Source organism: Brachyistius frenatus, unplaced genomic scaffold, assembly GCF_029030835.1.
Source record: "Brachyistius frenatus isolate BFR_SWC_R1_liver_20210118 unplaced genomic scaffold, ASM2903083v1 Contig_2, whole genome shotgun sequence".
Lineage (NCBI taxonomy): Eukaryota > Metazoa > Chordata > Actinopteri > Embiotocidae > Brachyistius > Brachyistius frenatus.
In genome coordinates, this window is record NW_027210601.1 from 886,810 (window position 1) to 901,449 (window position 14,640).

At 42.1% G+C, this 14,640-nt stretch overlaps 2 protein-coding genes across 2 annotated transcripts in view; both read left to right on the forward strand.

Moving 5' to 3' along the window:
• Window positions 1-14,640, forward strand: part of LOC138617335 (ephrin type-A receptor 7-like) — a 360,848-nt gene that overhangs the window by 181,408 nt on the left and 164,800 nt on the right. The gene's annotated exons all lie outside the window — the stretch shown is intronic.
• On the forward strand, window positions 1,890-12,267 carry prdm1b (PR domain containing 1b, with ZNF domain). Its single transcript, XM_069700377.1, has 6 exons — window positions 1,890-2,033; window positions 5,425-5,544; window positions 6,876-7,116; window positions 8,720-9,642; window positions 9,772-9,900; window positions 10,345-12,267. The coding sequence occupies exons 1-6, from the start codon at window positions 1,890-1,892 to the stop codon at window positions 10,918-10,920; spliced, it is 2,133 nt and encodes a 710-aa protein (XP_069556478.1). The 3' UTR covers window positions 10,921-12,267.

The following is a 14,640-nucleotide window of genomic DNA, read 5'->3' on the forward strand; positions in this document are numbered from 1 at the left end:
AAACTCTTTACTTACAGTAATACATTTAATTGGTTAAATAAGTCACTTCTGTGCTGTGTAATGCAAAAATAACCATGACAAGATGTTTTATAAATAGTGAACAATAAGAGTTCACTTTTTTTTTTAAGGCGTTTCACTTATGAGAACTAAACAGGCCACATGTCCAAATATAGACAAGTCCCGTTCCCTTTACTGTCCTTATGCTCTCTAATTGCTCTCTCCTGTCCCAGCTATTTATATCTGGATCGCGAGCCAGGTGATTTAACCGAGAGCTTCACTTCAGACAAATAAGATGGTGTGCGTCTGAAAGTAAAGGGAACACTTAGCATTCACGTGTCTAAGTCGCTTCCCAGTGAACGGGGATGACCTGCCCTACATCTGCATCTGTGATTATCTGTGAATGAGTGCAGAGCACCAAACACAGAATACATTTGTGTATTTGAATAAACTAGGAATTTATATTTTAATTATGTATGAGAATCAGATATCTGTGAAACATTTTCCAGATTGAATTAAAATACAAATAGAGCAGAAAGTTATGTTTGTATGTGTCTGTGGTTTATTTGCCAGTGTGTGTATGTGTTTGCATCGGCTATGAATTTGTGGTCGGGGTCTTCGGGGGTCTTCAGTTAAAGCTGCTCTACAGTCGGATGTAGGTCAAGGAGATACATTGGCAGCAGATTGCTCATTAAGTGCCAAACCAAGCAAAAGTCTAGGAGTGTGTTTTTCAGTGGCAACAGGCCAGCCATCTGCTCCTCCTTTATTCATTCATTAAGATGTCTTCTTTGTGTGCGCATGGACGTGAGTGTGTGTGTGTGTGTGTGTGTGTGTGTGTGTGTGTGTGTGTGTGTGTGTGTGTGTGTGTGTGTGTGTGTGTGTGTGTGTAAGCATTCATTACAACAGACACTCGCTGCCCAAGTGTACAACGTCACTGATGTTGTTGTCCAAAAACCAACAGTTGTGTGTCAGATGGCTCGGTCACATGACCACGGCGGCTCATGATTGGCCGGGACGTCGAGCTAAAAAAGCTTGGCGCAATCCTGGCTCATGAGTTTCTGGTGAGGGTGACAGAGTGGCCACAGCGAGAGCGGATATCCAAAGGATCTAACGGAGAGGAATTTCTACAAAGGGACGGATGCTAATGGGAAAAACGATCAAGGGATGACATAGCCAAAGAAATGAGGATCCACCAGCTGAATGAATGTGTGAATGTAAGTCACATTTTGTTTATTTTTTGGCTTCTAATTAAAACCTTGGATTGTTTTGGATGATGGATAAATCAAAAAGAATTAGCAGTAAATGACAAGCTGACCTACTGGCTGGTTAAACTGAATAGTGAGTTGGGATGTGAGCCAAGAAGAGTATCAATGAACTTTGGTTCTTCATGAATGGAAGCAGCTGACTGAATACTAAATGACTGTCAGTAGGCTGAGTCTTAAGAAAGTTAAGGGATTTTTAGGACACAGTCCAATATGTAGTTGATTTTGGAAACTGATTTGAATAGAACCTCAGGTTTCACTGTAGTGTGTCATACTATCAGTTTTTGTCTATCTATTTCCACTTTTAGAGAGGCAGGTGACCATTATGACTTCACAGAACGAGATTCTTTCTTTCTGTCTCCCATATTTATTGTTCTTCACCTTTAAATTATGGAAACCACATTATTTATAAGGCTCTGAAATGTCTTTCTCTACTGCCCTTTTTGCAGATCTTGAGCTTTAACCAACGTACCTAAGAGAAGGGACCTACCCCAACCAAACCAAAGTACTTCTATACCAAAGCAACTTAAACCAAACCGAAACAAACCAAACAAAAAAGGGTCTAAAACGCCTGAAATAATATTTCACACTATACTGTCCTGAATGAAACTGGAAAGCACACCTGGAGACATGAGCGGGTGGAGGGAGGTGGACTTCGCCCTCAACTGCACCTACATCGTGCCGGACCAGGTGTCGGACCCCAGCTTCAGCCTGCCCAAAGCCATGACCTCCATCCCACGCAACCTCACCTTCGATTACAGCACAGACAACGAGGTAAGGGGCTGCTTTTCTTCAGATTGTTTACTGTTCGAGTTGAAGAAAAAATTATTTTAAAATGCGATACGAATACGAATATTAAGTATTCTGTCAGGCCATCTGCATTGGGCTACTCCAAACAAAAGATCTGCTGACTAATGAGTTCTTCACACATGCGCTACCCTGCACGGTGTGTGTGTGTGTGTGTGTGTGTGTGTGTGTGTGTGTGTGTGTGTGTGTGTGTGTGTGTGTGTGTGTGTGTGTGTGTGTGTGTGTGTGTGAGAGAGTCTGGGGCGGTAGGACACGAGGCCACTGGCAGCTTGAGGTCAGGGGCCTTTTTGTTGTTGTTGTTTGTTTACTGTGTCTTCTGGTCACCTTAACTTACTTCATGTTTACATCTCTCACATCTATAATAATGGCTGCAGATATAGATAAAGATCGAGATATAAACCCATTTAGGCACACAGGATAGGATGTCAGGAACCAGCTTGCCTTCCTCTAAGTGATCGAATTGCATCAAGACTTCCCCTCCACTCTCTTTTTTTTCTTTTTCCTTCTTTACAACTGTGTCCGTCCTCTTTACCTCTCACATCCGCTCCCACTCAGGTGAGTCAGTATCCCTTTGTTGATTCTGTTGGCGTCTACTGTAGCGAGATCAGTCATCTGTCTGGACATGTCACCTTTTCTGAAGCCCTGCAATCATGTCTCCATGCAGGCGTCTAAGAGGGAACGTTTACTGTCGCCGAAGACAGATTTGTTATCTTATAAGGAAGAGAGAGCAAAGTCACACTCACTTCTTTTGTAGTTGCTCTTGACGCTCTCTCAATGCTTGCGGTTTACTTCGCTGCCGCCTTCCTCTTTCTGCCTGCCCAGTCGTCGTTCCTCTTCTCTAGCTCTCACACTCTCATCTGTTCCTCCTCCTTCTGCGGCGTTCGCTGCTGCAGGACAAGAAAAGATGTGCAGATTTTTGGTGATAAAATCACATTGAGGGCTGATTTTAAATCAGCCCGTTTATTTGCCAACACATCGCACGCAAATACTTCAGACACTCACACCCGATGCAGCCAAAGTTGTTGCAGCAGTACTTGCTGATCAGGCATAATATTATATATATTTTGATGTAGTTTATTTTATAGCCACATACAAAAAAAACCACTTGTTGGCAGGTAATTGAAGGATTGTGTACATATGTGTGTATGCACTCATTTGAAAAGATATCAGATGAGACATGAGAACAAGCACGAGCACAAGCTCACATGGCTGCCAGTAATCTGCTTTGCTTAAACTGGCTTTTGTCTATTGAGTGGTTTCCCTTCCTAAAGATGGTGTCATGTGAATCTTTCTCCTTCACATGCTGTCGCTTAAAAGCTAGGAAACATATTTGCTATGATGATGGTGAACTACAGCTGCTCCTTTGTGTGGAAGGGTGTGCATGCGTGGGCACAGTTATCAGGAAGGGAAGGGAGGTTTTTCCACACAGGTAAGTGTGTGGAGTCTGAAGTAAAACAGAAACTGGAGTAGGTTATCGTTGCGCACATCAACATACTTCACACTTCATCGGCACTACAAGGAGAAATTTGGGCCCACATGTATTTCTATTCCTTGTAACTTTTCGACATATTTTCAGACCTCAGTTTCTTCCCAATTTTACAAGAAGCGTGCCAGTAAAGGCAAAGAGGGGTGAAGGGGGCACGTGGCAGATGGGGCGTTACAGCAATGAGTGGCAGTAAATGGGGGGAGAGAGAGAGGGAGAGGTAGCGGAGGAAATGGACAGGGAGGGAGGAGAGGCTGGGCCGGGGAGGAGGTGTACTGGGGGAGTGGGGGGTGGTGGGAAATTTAGGTTAAAACCAGATGATTAACTTTCGTTGGGGACAGGCAGCCAGCCAGGCATCAGGCTTCAACCTGGCAGGCGAGCGAGCTATTTCAAGAGAGTTCAGAGAAGATGAGGGGATTGGGAGAAGGCAGGGGGGGAGAAAAAGAAAAAGAAAAGAGAGAGGGCCTTCAGGAGGGTGATAGCGTGGGTCCACTTAAGAACGCCCTGCCTCCTTTTCTTCCATTCTTCATCACCCCACCCCCCTCCCGAACCTCCTCCCAACCTGGCTGAACCGAACGGTTAAGCAGTAGCGGCAGTCCAGCAGCCACAGCAGTTCGTTAGTCACGCAAGGCCAGCGAAGCACAATGTCCCTGTCAGACTTGTTCATCTCATCCTGGAATCACCTCACCCGCTTCAATGGCCGCTTGACACGCACGCACGTCATTTACGTGATAAATCTTCACAACGTCTTCAGGTGTTTGTTTCTTGTTTTGTCTTTCAAGGGTTGACCTTCATATGGATGAAAATCGTCTTAACAGGAAGTTTGAATTATAATTCCTCATTGACGGGTAGAGACAGTGTGTGTTTATGCATGTGGGGGGTGCTGGGAGTTTGAGTTTGGGGTGAGGGGGTATTTAAGGATGGAACACAAAAAACTCAAGACTTTGTCTGTCTGTGTGTGTGTGTGTGTGTGTGTGTGTGTGTGTGTGTGTGTGTGTGTGTGTGTGTGTGTGTGTGTGTGTGTGTGTGTACGCATGCGCGTGTTTTGACAAGGATTGATCCCAAGCCTGTCCATTTTCTATTAAGTGTGAATCATAAAGCTGTCCTGCAAAACAAAGAGAACATACATAGCAAGCACTCCCTCAATATTACTTTAACTTACACAACTCCATAAAAAAATATCTTAAAAGATAAAAAAAAATTACCTAATAACCTGTAAAACAACAGACTTTGTTCTGCAAGCACATGTCCCTAGGCAACAAGGTATAGTAAGAAAGAAATGCAATACAGACAGGGCCCGAGGCACTGATTCGAGGTCTGACTCATTTCAACAGAATATTTTGTAAAAGGTGTCTTGAGAAAAAAAAACCGTCTGGAAACATTAGTCTCCTAAATTGCTTTTGCCGTTTGTGGCTTTTAAGGCGTGCTATTGCCTTCTGTAAATGTTACTTAAATTCACAAGACAAACATCTATACCTGTACTCTCCCTCCGGTGTTTTATGAGGGCAGCAGGTCAGAGATCAGTGGAGTAGGTCAGAGAGAGAGTGTAATTCTCTCCATTCGTTTAACTCATTAGGGTCGAAAGTGGGTCACCTTGCAAGTTTAAATGTGGCTCCATAGGAGCTGTATGGGTTAACGTGACAGGGCCACCACAGTGCAGGCCACCAACCTGCTGCATGTAAACAGCAGACACACACAAGTAACGTGCAATACCCCCCCATCATGTATAGATTTTAAATAACTGAATTAGAGATACTTCCTTAATTAGTGCCTGGGAGATTAACTTTCAGGTGTTCGTGTGATACGAAGGCTGAGTGCTAAGTTGCTGTGTAAGAGACTCTTGATTGATGATTCATGCGGGGTTTTTTTCCACAGGTGACGGGTGTGTTCAGCAAAGAGTACATCCCTCAGGGGACTCGCTTCGGTCCCCTCCAAGGAGATGTCTACACCAAAGACAATGTTCCCAAACAGGCAAACAGAAAATACTTCTGGAGGGTGAGAAAAACACATGCACGTGTCTATTTAAACATAATGCAAATACACATCAATACACACAAGGTCTGATGGTAGTCCCACATCTAGATGTGAGAAAGGGACCTTTGGGAAAAGTACCTGCTGCAAGCTTTTTTTTTTTTTTTTCTGTTATTTGTGAGAAAAAAACAAAACAAAAAACACTGGTTGCTCAGATGCAGAAGTTTCACATCAGGTCCATGTCTGTACGTCAATACGGAGAGACAAACGCACGCACGCATAATGCACTGGAGTGCAGGGCTTTTGCAAAACTTTTTAGAGGAAGTTGTAGAAGCTGGTGGCACGTAACAATGGATTCACTCTTACACAGTCATTGGACGCTTACCGACACTCAAGTGCTATGCAACATGTGTCACATACACAAGGGAAGGGACTATTGTTCAGCACTCGCATACGCGCGCAAGACACTACTTCCGCCTCTTTTCAGTCTTTCCTTTCTTTACTCTCTTTGATCCATATAAGGCTTTTGCCATTTAGGACATTTTCCAATTCTGCTGAGTCAATTCCTATGAGGAACTATGGCAGCCATCCAACGTGTTTTCCTTCTGGCTTCATTTCCTGTAAACTTCTCCCTGCCCGAGAGTAGTGAAAGTTGACCTTCCATTGGAATGATTATATTATCAGCCTCATGACACAGGTGGATGACGTCGGTGGACGTGCTGCCCGATGCATTCCTGCCTGTGTGCTGCTTTGGCAGCCTGCCAGCACCTGTTGCATTTCCCTTTCAAGACGGTGCTAGATCAACATTATTTTTTCCTTTTTAAGGACATTAATTGTACCACAAATATCCATCCCACAAATTTAATGAACAGAAACCACGGAGCCGTGAGAAAAGGAGAGGGAAACAGAGACAGAGAGAGAGAGTGAGAGAGAGGCAGCCACTGTGGTGATTGCACGGGACACGCCTCCGTAGCTCACACCTCAAAAAGACTGACGCTGAAGCACAACACACACAACAGTTGAACACACAGGGCAGAGCTGTACAGCGCAGACTAAAGGAGCCAGACACTGTAACTGATAACTGAAGAGGATACAGGATATATAATTGTACATGGCAGAGGTGATTATTTGGCCTTTTTGCTCTATAATCCTAATTTTTTTTTTTTTTTTTTTTTCATGGAGCTTTCGATGATTTAAAATGGGTTTTAATCAGCATCATAGCAGAGAATTGTATTTCAAATAGTGGTGTTAACTGTGAATGTGTCCACATAACAGACAGTTAAATTAGACCGTATTAGATACTTTATTGTACAATTTATTATGCTAATCTCACCTTCTCTCTTCTTCTCCTGCAGATTTACGGCGGCGGCCAACTTCAAAACTTCATTGATGGCTTTGACGTGCAGAGGAGCAACTGGATGCGTTACGTCAACCCAGCCCGCTCTCTGGCCGAACAGAACCTGGTGGCGTGCCAGAACGGCCGGGACATCTACTTCTACACCATGCGTCCGGTGGAGCCTAAACAGGAGATGCTGGTCTGGTACAGTCAGGAGTTCGCCCAGAGGCTCTGCAGCCAGCAAGAGGACATCAAGCAGAGTGAGTGCAGCAGGAGCAGAAAAGCAGCTTTTTTTTCTACTTGTGGATGAAGATTTAATGGCCTTGTTTACAGGCTTGGCAGAAGTAAACATAGGCAGCGCTAATAAATATCTTGAGGCACAGGAAGGGACAGAGCTAGTATACGTAAACTTTCGTGGGCTTTTATTATGAGACGGAAGCTGTTGAAAGTTGTTTATCATGGCCATTTTGTGCATAAAACAAAAAGACTTGCCGTTCATATGGAACCAACGTTTTCCCAGTTCCTTTGATTTGACTAATGAATGAATCAGTGAGAAGGAGTGGCAGATAGCTGATTATGAGCTGTTTTTAGCCGTGAGGCAGCACAATGAATGACAAAAATTGTTTGTATTCTTTTTTACGAGAGCTGATAAAAATACAGATTTAGATCTGTGCCATGACTAAACGAGTGTCCCTGAGTCACGAGATTATCAGCAAAATTCTTTCACGACACGTTATAGTCCCTTCTTGTGAAGAATATCTGATGTTATATTTGATCAACAGTAGAGATAGTTGGTTTGATGCCATTTCTTTCCGTGACGATCATGAAGAACGCACACGCCAAACATAGACAAAACAAATCTCAGTATTTCACAAGATAGATGTTCAAAGTTGTGGGATTTTACGGAGAGGGGAGACATCTAAAAGGGAGTCATGTCTGGTCAAAGTACCTTTGTGAGTCATTTGTTTTCAGCTATTATTGGAACATCAGGTGATACCCTCATCATCCTGAATGATGAGGGTAAACTTTATGATTCATGCCAACTGGATACATCAGATTGGTCGTCAATCATCCTGGTGACTAATGTAAAGGAATGGTGTCATTACTTTTACCTTCCTTTTAGTCAGAGTCCACTTTTGTTCATTGTTTGCTTTTTGATGGGCAGATAGTTTTCCGGTATTGGTTGTTTTGTGGTGGCATTCAAATGCAGATATCCACATTTTAAATGAGTCTGTTCTTGCAAATGCATTACTGCAACTGTAATATAACTTTTACAAAGTACAAAAATGAGCTGATGCACAAGGATCAGGACTCTGGAAGAAGAAGAAAAAAAAAAGAGATTCTGTCTAATAAACTATTTAGAAACTTGTTGATCATAAAGTAAAATGTATTTATTTGCAATAAACAGGCTCAGATATGAAGAAAGAATTGGTACGCTCTATTAGACAACCTTAAATATAACTCGCACAATCTACACTTACAGGAAGCCAAGCAGATACTTTCTCACAAAAAAAAGAGAAGGAGAAAAGGAAGAATTTTTTGTGGTCAGTTCATACAGCTCTACCCAGAAAAAAGGTTTCACAAATGAAACTTAAAATCTTGCAGTACAACTCCTGATACTTGACATGACACATGGACTCCCACACCCTTCACTACCAACCCTTTTCTCCACACTAATGTCACTACTGTGATTGACAAACAGAAAACGACAATTCATGATCTACCTGTCATATCACAACTGAAACTACTATCATTTACCATAAGAGGGAGTGCCTTCTGTGAGCAGATGTGTATATCTGTGAAAAATGTTACCACAAAGAATTTAACATGATCATAACATGATGTTTTTTTTCCCCCTCACAGAATACATGAGCACTGATGAAGACCAAAAGCCTGAGTACGCCAGACAGCATCTACCTCAGCAGACATGGCTTAAAGAAAGAACAAAGGAAGAGGTAAAAGTAGAAAGGGAAACAGAAACAGAAGAGAAGATCGACGTGGAGATCTTGGAGAGAGACACTCCACCTGACACGCCCAACGACCAGATCATGGACTTTAGCAAAAAGGTTGAGAAGGAGGAGAAGGATGCAGAAGGCAGGGGGATCACTCCTTCACCTCAGCCTGAACACAGAGAGGCCAGCCTGGGCTTAAATCACCCGTATCTACCGGATCACCACCCCGCACTCCAAACTCCGCACAGAAATCTCCCCCTTCACCTCCACGGCCTCTATGGGCACAGGGAGGGCCTTGTCTCATCGTACTCCCTTTACTCCCAGTCCAGACCTATCCAGCCCGCTTACCAATTCCTCCCTCCCTACGGCCCACACTATCCTCGCCTCCTCCTCCCCTCCTACTCTCCTCCCTTTCCTGGGATGCTGTCCTCAAGAGGATCCCTCCGATACAGCAGCTACCTGGGCACAGACGGACTCCCGTACCCTCCTATCGGCCCACCAAATCTACTTCCAGTGTCCCTGCCCTACGCTTCATCTCCACAGGGAGGTCTAAAAGAACTAACACCAAATGTTTCACCACCGAGAGGCGCCCCAGCCACTCCAGAGCTTTCCCCTCCCGCCAAGCCCAACAGCCACCATCAGTCCCCAGAGCAGTCTCCCTCTGGCTGTGAGGAGGCCATGAACCTCAGCCTGCCTACAACCAAAACCAGCACAGCGCCACGCAATGGCCCTGGTCACAAATCGCTGCCCTATCCGCTGAAGAAGCAGAATGGAAAGATCAAGTATGAATGTAACATCTGCACCAAGACTTTCGGACAGCTGTCAAACCTCAAGGTAATTTCAGCTCCTCAAATTATAACTGACTTTAATGTATTCTAAGTTTTTGACACCGAAACTGTCCAGTCATTTGCCTTTTGACACCAGTAATCATGACCTATTATTGCATCATCTACGTAATTCTAGGTCCATCTCCGAGTGCACAGTGGCGAGAGACCGTTCCAGTGTAACTTATGTAAGAAGAGCTTCACTCAGCTGGCCCACCTCCAGAAGCATCACCTGGTCCACACGGGAGAGAAACCACATGAATGTCAGGTATGTCGCAAATCATAACCTATATGTGTTTTCTTCTCTTTTCAGAAGCTCTTTACTGATCTTAACATGAAGTTGGGTGTATAGTCGAGAGTATGAGAGATGTACAAAGACACATTGTAAACATAAAATATCTCTGACTCATAACTATCTGTTAAGACAGTGTTTGTTTGGTTTTAAATTGAGCCACTACCCAACTTGTCATGTAATAGCATCTTCATGCTTTTGTTTGCTAAGGTGACTCTGTGGGTGTGAGTGTTTAGTTTGCACCCAAAGAACTGGAATAACATGATCAATCACGATACATCAGGATGATATTGCACCTTTTTCTTTCCATAATGATCCTGAACACAACCCATCCAGTTGTGTTAAGGTGTTCGACTTATGTCATCAGCCATGTGACATGTGACTCACAGAAACCCCAACTTTTCATTTCATGTTTTCCAGGTGTGTCAAAAACGCTTCAGCAGCACGAGCAACTTGAAAACACACCTGCGGCTACACTCCGGTGAAAAACCGTACCAGTGCAAGCTGTGCAACACCAAGTTCACCCAATACATCCACCTCAAACTGCACCGCCGCCTCCACAGCAGCCGCGACCACCCATACCGCTGCCAGCTCTGCACCCAGGCCTTCTTCCACCGCTTCTCCCTCTGCATCCACCAGCGCAGCTGCTGCCTGGCCAACTCCAGCGTTCCCGTCAACATGCACATGAAGGAGATGGTGGAGCGGTTTGACGCCAGCCAAGAAGCCGACACGCTCACAGAGACGGCGTCTGCACTCCAGGTGGGGGAAGCTGTCGAGCAGTGGCTGACTCGTACCTTGGAAGGCGAGGGAAAGGAGGACCAGAAGGAGGCCACCGTTCTGCTCAAAGCTCTGACGGCGGCCATCAACGCACCAGTAATGCCCATGGCCCAAACAGCCGTACCGGCATCACACCACAGTCCTCCTCTTACCTACCAGAACAGAGCCAGCGTTGTTCATCTCCACAAGCGGCCAATGGTGAAAGAAGAAGGACAGTGAGAAGAAGTTAGAAATAAGATGTACATAGAGCATAATTATCTACCAAGAAAATAGGTGTCGCCAAATAAAATTCCCTTTGTTGCCATATCAGGGACAACAGGGAATATGAACTTTCCAAAACCAATGAGCATAGCACCAAAAGAAGAGCATTCCAAAGACTGGGCGAGGGTATTCAGTGATTATACTTCCTCTCAAAAGTCAATTGAAAAATTTAAAGAGGGAGGTGTTGTTAAGCTATGAAGTATTTAAAACTTTTTTTACTCAGGTAGAGAATTGTTTGCTTTTTTGTGCTTTAACTTATTACTTTTTTTTAATTATTATTATTGAGTCATTTATATTTATTTAGTTGTATCATAGTTTGTTTTTTCATTTAGTGTTTTTCTTTCTATGTGTTGACATTTTTCTAAGGAGATCTGACCTCTTTAGGAAAATCACAAATGGCCTCAGGAACAATAACATGGCACAAACCTGTGAATGAGTCTTCACTTGTTATGTTGTACACGTGTTCAACTGTGAGTACAAATTCTTGTCAGGACACAGTGATAGCACAAACTACCTTCTGCTACTCACCTGTGTGTGATTATTTTATTTATTTATGATCAAAAAGGGGGGGGGGAAATCAGGTGTCCTGAAACTGTGTAATAATAAGTATTTGCCAAAACTGCAATCAAAAAACATGAATGTTTAGCACTGTTTTTGCATCATTGTTCAACTTATTCTAACATTAAAATGGAGGAAAGGGATTCAGATAAGGCATTATTGCTTTGCTGATTATCTGACAGCTTATCATAGCTAATTTAGGCATTAGACACACTGTGCTGAACAAAACCTAAAAAGGAAACAAAATACAACATATTCAATGTGAACACAGTTATGTACGCAAGATTTATCTATTCATACTTGGTCAGACTTTTACTGGTTTCAAATGTTTCTGATATTTCTCACACAGCTTTACTGCAAATATTTGTAAACATAAGCTTCATCCAAATATGAATTCACACATTGGTACCTCATATTCAGCAACAGAAAACAAATAAAAACAGGAGCACAAGTTTGTAACTTTTAAATGTTTTTGTCACTTAGCCCTGGAATGAAAATGTAACAAGAACCGTGTGCTTTGGGTATTGGCCAAAAGCAACAGGAACGGCTTTTCAAACATGATACTACTGAGTCAGTAGTGTACTTCTTTTATCACGTGTTAGTTTTTTTCTTTTGTACAGTATATTTGCTTATGTAGTTTATTTTTGAAAACAGGTTATGAGATGTTAAAAATTTATATGCGAGAGACTATTTTGATGATACTTTTATATTTACATGATGTAGCATATTAAAGATATTGTTTCTATACTTCTGGTGTTTTGCGTGTGTTTTCATGCCAAGATAATATTTGAAAAGAGGAGCAATACTTGTAATATATAAACACATTTCTAGTGTTTCATTTAACATTTCATTGCAAATTGTGCTATAATTGCCAATCATCTTTAAAAAAAAAAAAGATCTTGCAGTATTCACGTTGAAGCTTTCAAAGAAAATGCTGCTGTTGCTAGTTATGTCCAAAATTAAAGAACAAATGACTTGGTTGGGTTAGGCACAAAACCAACTTGTTTAGGTTCAGGGGGAAATTCTGGTTTGGGTTCAAACGAATACTTTGTTAGGGTTGAGAAACATTTACTGTCCTGGTTACAATAACAAACACTAGATTAAGGAAAGTGGACAATTGTGGTCATGGTTAAAAAAATAAAAACAAAAAAAATAAAAACAGACTGGAGGTGAGCTGCAGAAAATGAACATCAGTCTTCCCTCACGACTCAAACCATTCAACTATTATTTCATGCTGATCTGATAGCTAAAGAGTTTCCTCCTGTCCATAATTTACCAATTCAAAGTCAGCTAATCCTACAGAAATGTACTGCCGATGTCAAAGTGGCTATTCTTTTAAACAAACAAAGAATCTACATTCAGTGATTATTTACCAATATTGAAGTGAGATTACCACCAGCAAAACGGGGGGGTGGGGGGGGAGGAGGCCTGTCATTTACAGCAACATAATAAAAGTGTGTCCAACATGTTCACTGCAGCTGAGGCAGAAAAATGTTGGGCCTTTCATTTCATTTAAAAAAATATATTTTTTTAAATTTAAAATTTAAAAAAGCACTCTTAATTTGTTCAGCCTTGTCCTTTCTTTTTCTTCTTCTTCTAAATTATTCTTTTTAGATTAATTTGATGTGCAACCATTACCATTGTCTCATGACTAAATAGCCAGAAATGCACCCACGTGGACATGACAATTCTGCTCCTTTGCTATGAACACATTAACTACAATCATGGTAACACAGAGACTGAGCCTTTGTATATCATTGACTGGAACAACAAGCACACGCCCTTGCAGCATCCTGCTTACTACTCCTCTCTTGCTGGTAATAAACACGAGGAAGTCTCATGCCACAATCCCTCTGATTGGCTCAGTCTTCAGACCGTTGTTTTGGTTTTTTTTCTCTCAAGAGAAGACAGGAAATGAAAGTAGTCATTCACTAATAAAACTCAGAAAAAGTACTGTTTACATCACCAGTTTTAGTGTACAAAACCCTCCTGTTTTAGAGCCTACCGTTGCTGTATCACTGTCAAGTAAGTTCTCAGGGGTTTAAAAGGAAGGAGGTATGACTAAACAGCGCTGACAGTAACAAAGTCACTTGTGACTTGAATCACCTTTTTTGGTTCTTTTACATTTGTGTCCATTTACTGGATGAACTGTTTTGAAGTCAGAAATCCCATTTGGGGTTGTGGTCACGGATCCTTGAATATAGAGCACATTTTTCTCAGACAAGAAATTTGTAGATTCAAAACCTGAATCTTTTTCTTTGCTATGTTAAAGAACATAACTGGGAAATATATTTACTGCCACATGCAGACATACAGTCAAAGAATAAGTACATCCCATGGAAAATGGTCATATTTTCAACATATTTGAACAAGCAAACACTAAAAGTTGATATTCTCAAAGAAATGACACCTAAAATAAAAATGTCTTTATTTTCATTAAAAGAAAAAAACAACAAAAAAACAACAACCAAAAATCAGTAGCTCAGTCACATGGAAAAGTACATTTATTAAACTTTCAAATCTACAAGATTAGAATCGCTGGTTCCATATTAGGTGTCAATGATTAGATCCTTTTTAATGAGCGACAGGTGGAACTTGTACTCGTCTTATTAGACTTCTGACATTAAAGGTCTGGTGTTCTCCTGACGTGGATGTTTGCATGTCAAAATATGTAAAAAAAAAAAAAAAAAAGCCAGAACAAAATTCATGGGACTTTACGTGACTGCACCTGAGCGAACATGAAACCCCAAAATATGATTGTCACTTCATCACTGGTATCCCTCGGCAGTGACGCACACTTTCAGTCAAAACTAATGTTTAGCAAAGTTACTGTAAGCATGCTTTGCTCTTTCCAGTAATTCTCTCTCAGCCTCTCTTTCACTACATTTTTCAATCTCTTAACCACTTTCTTTTTCTTTCTGCTGTGCAGTGACTTCTGGTTCTCTCGTGTTTCCTCTTGTGATCTGCGCTGTGGGGGAGATCCCACAGAAAACACCTACACACCACTGACCAGAACATAAATACCTCAGACCTTTTGTTGTGAACAAACTGCCACTGTGACAGGAAACCCTTTTTGATCTTGCGGGCTGCCAGGTACCCGCCAAGCTACCAGCTATGCTC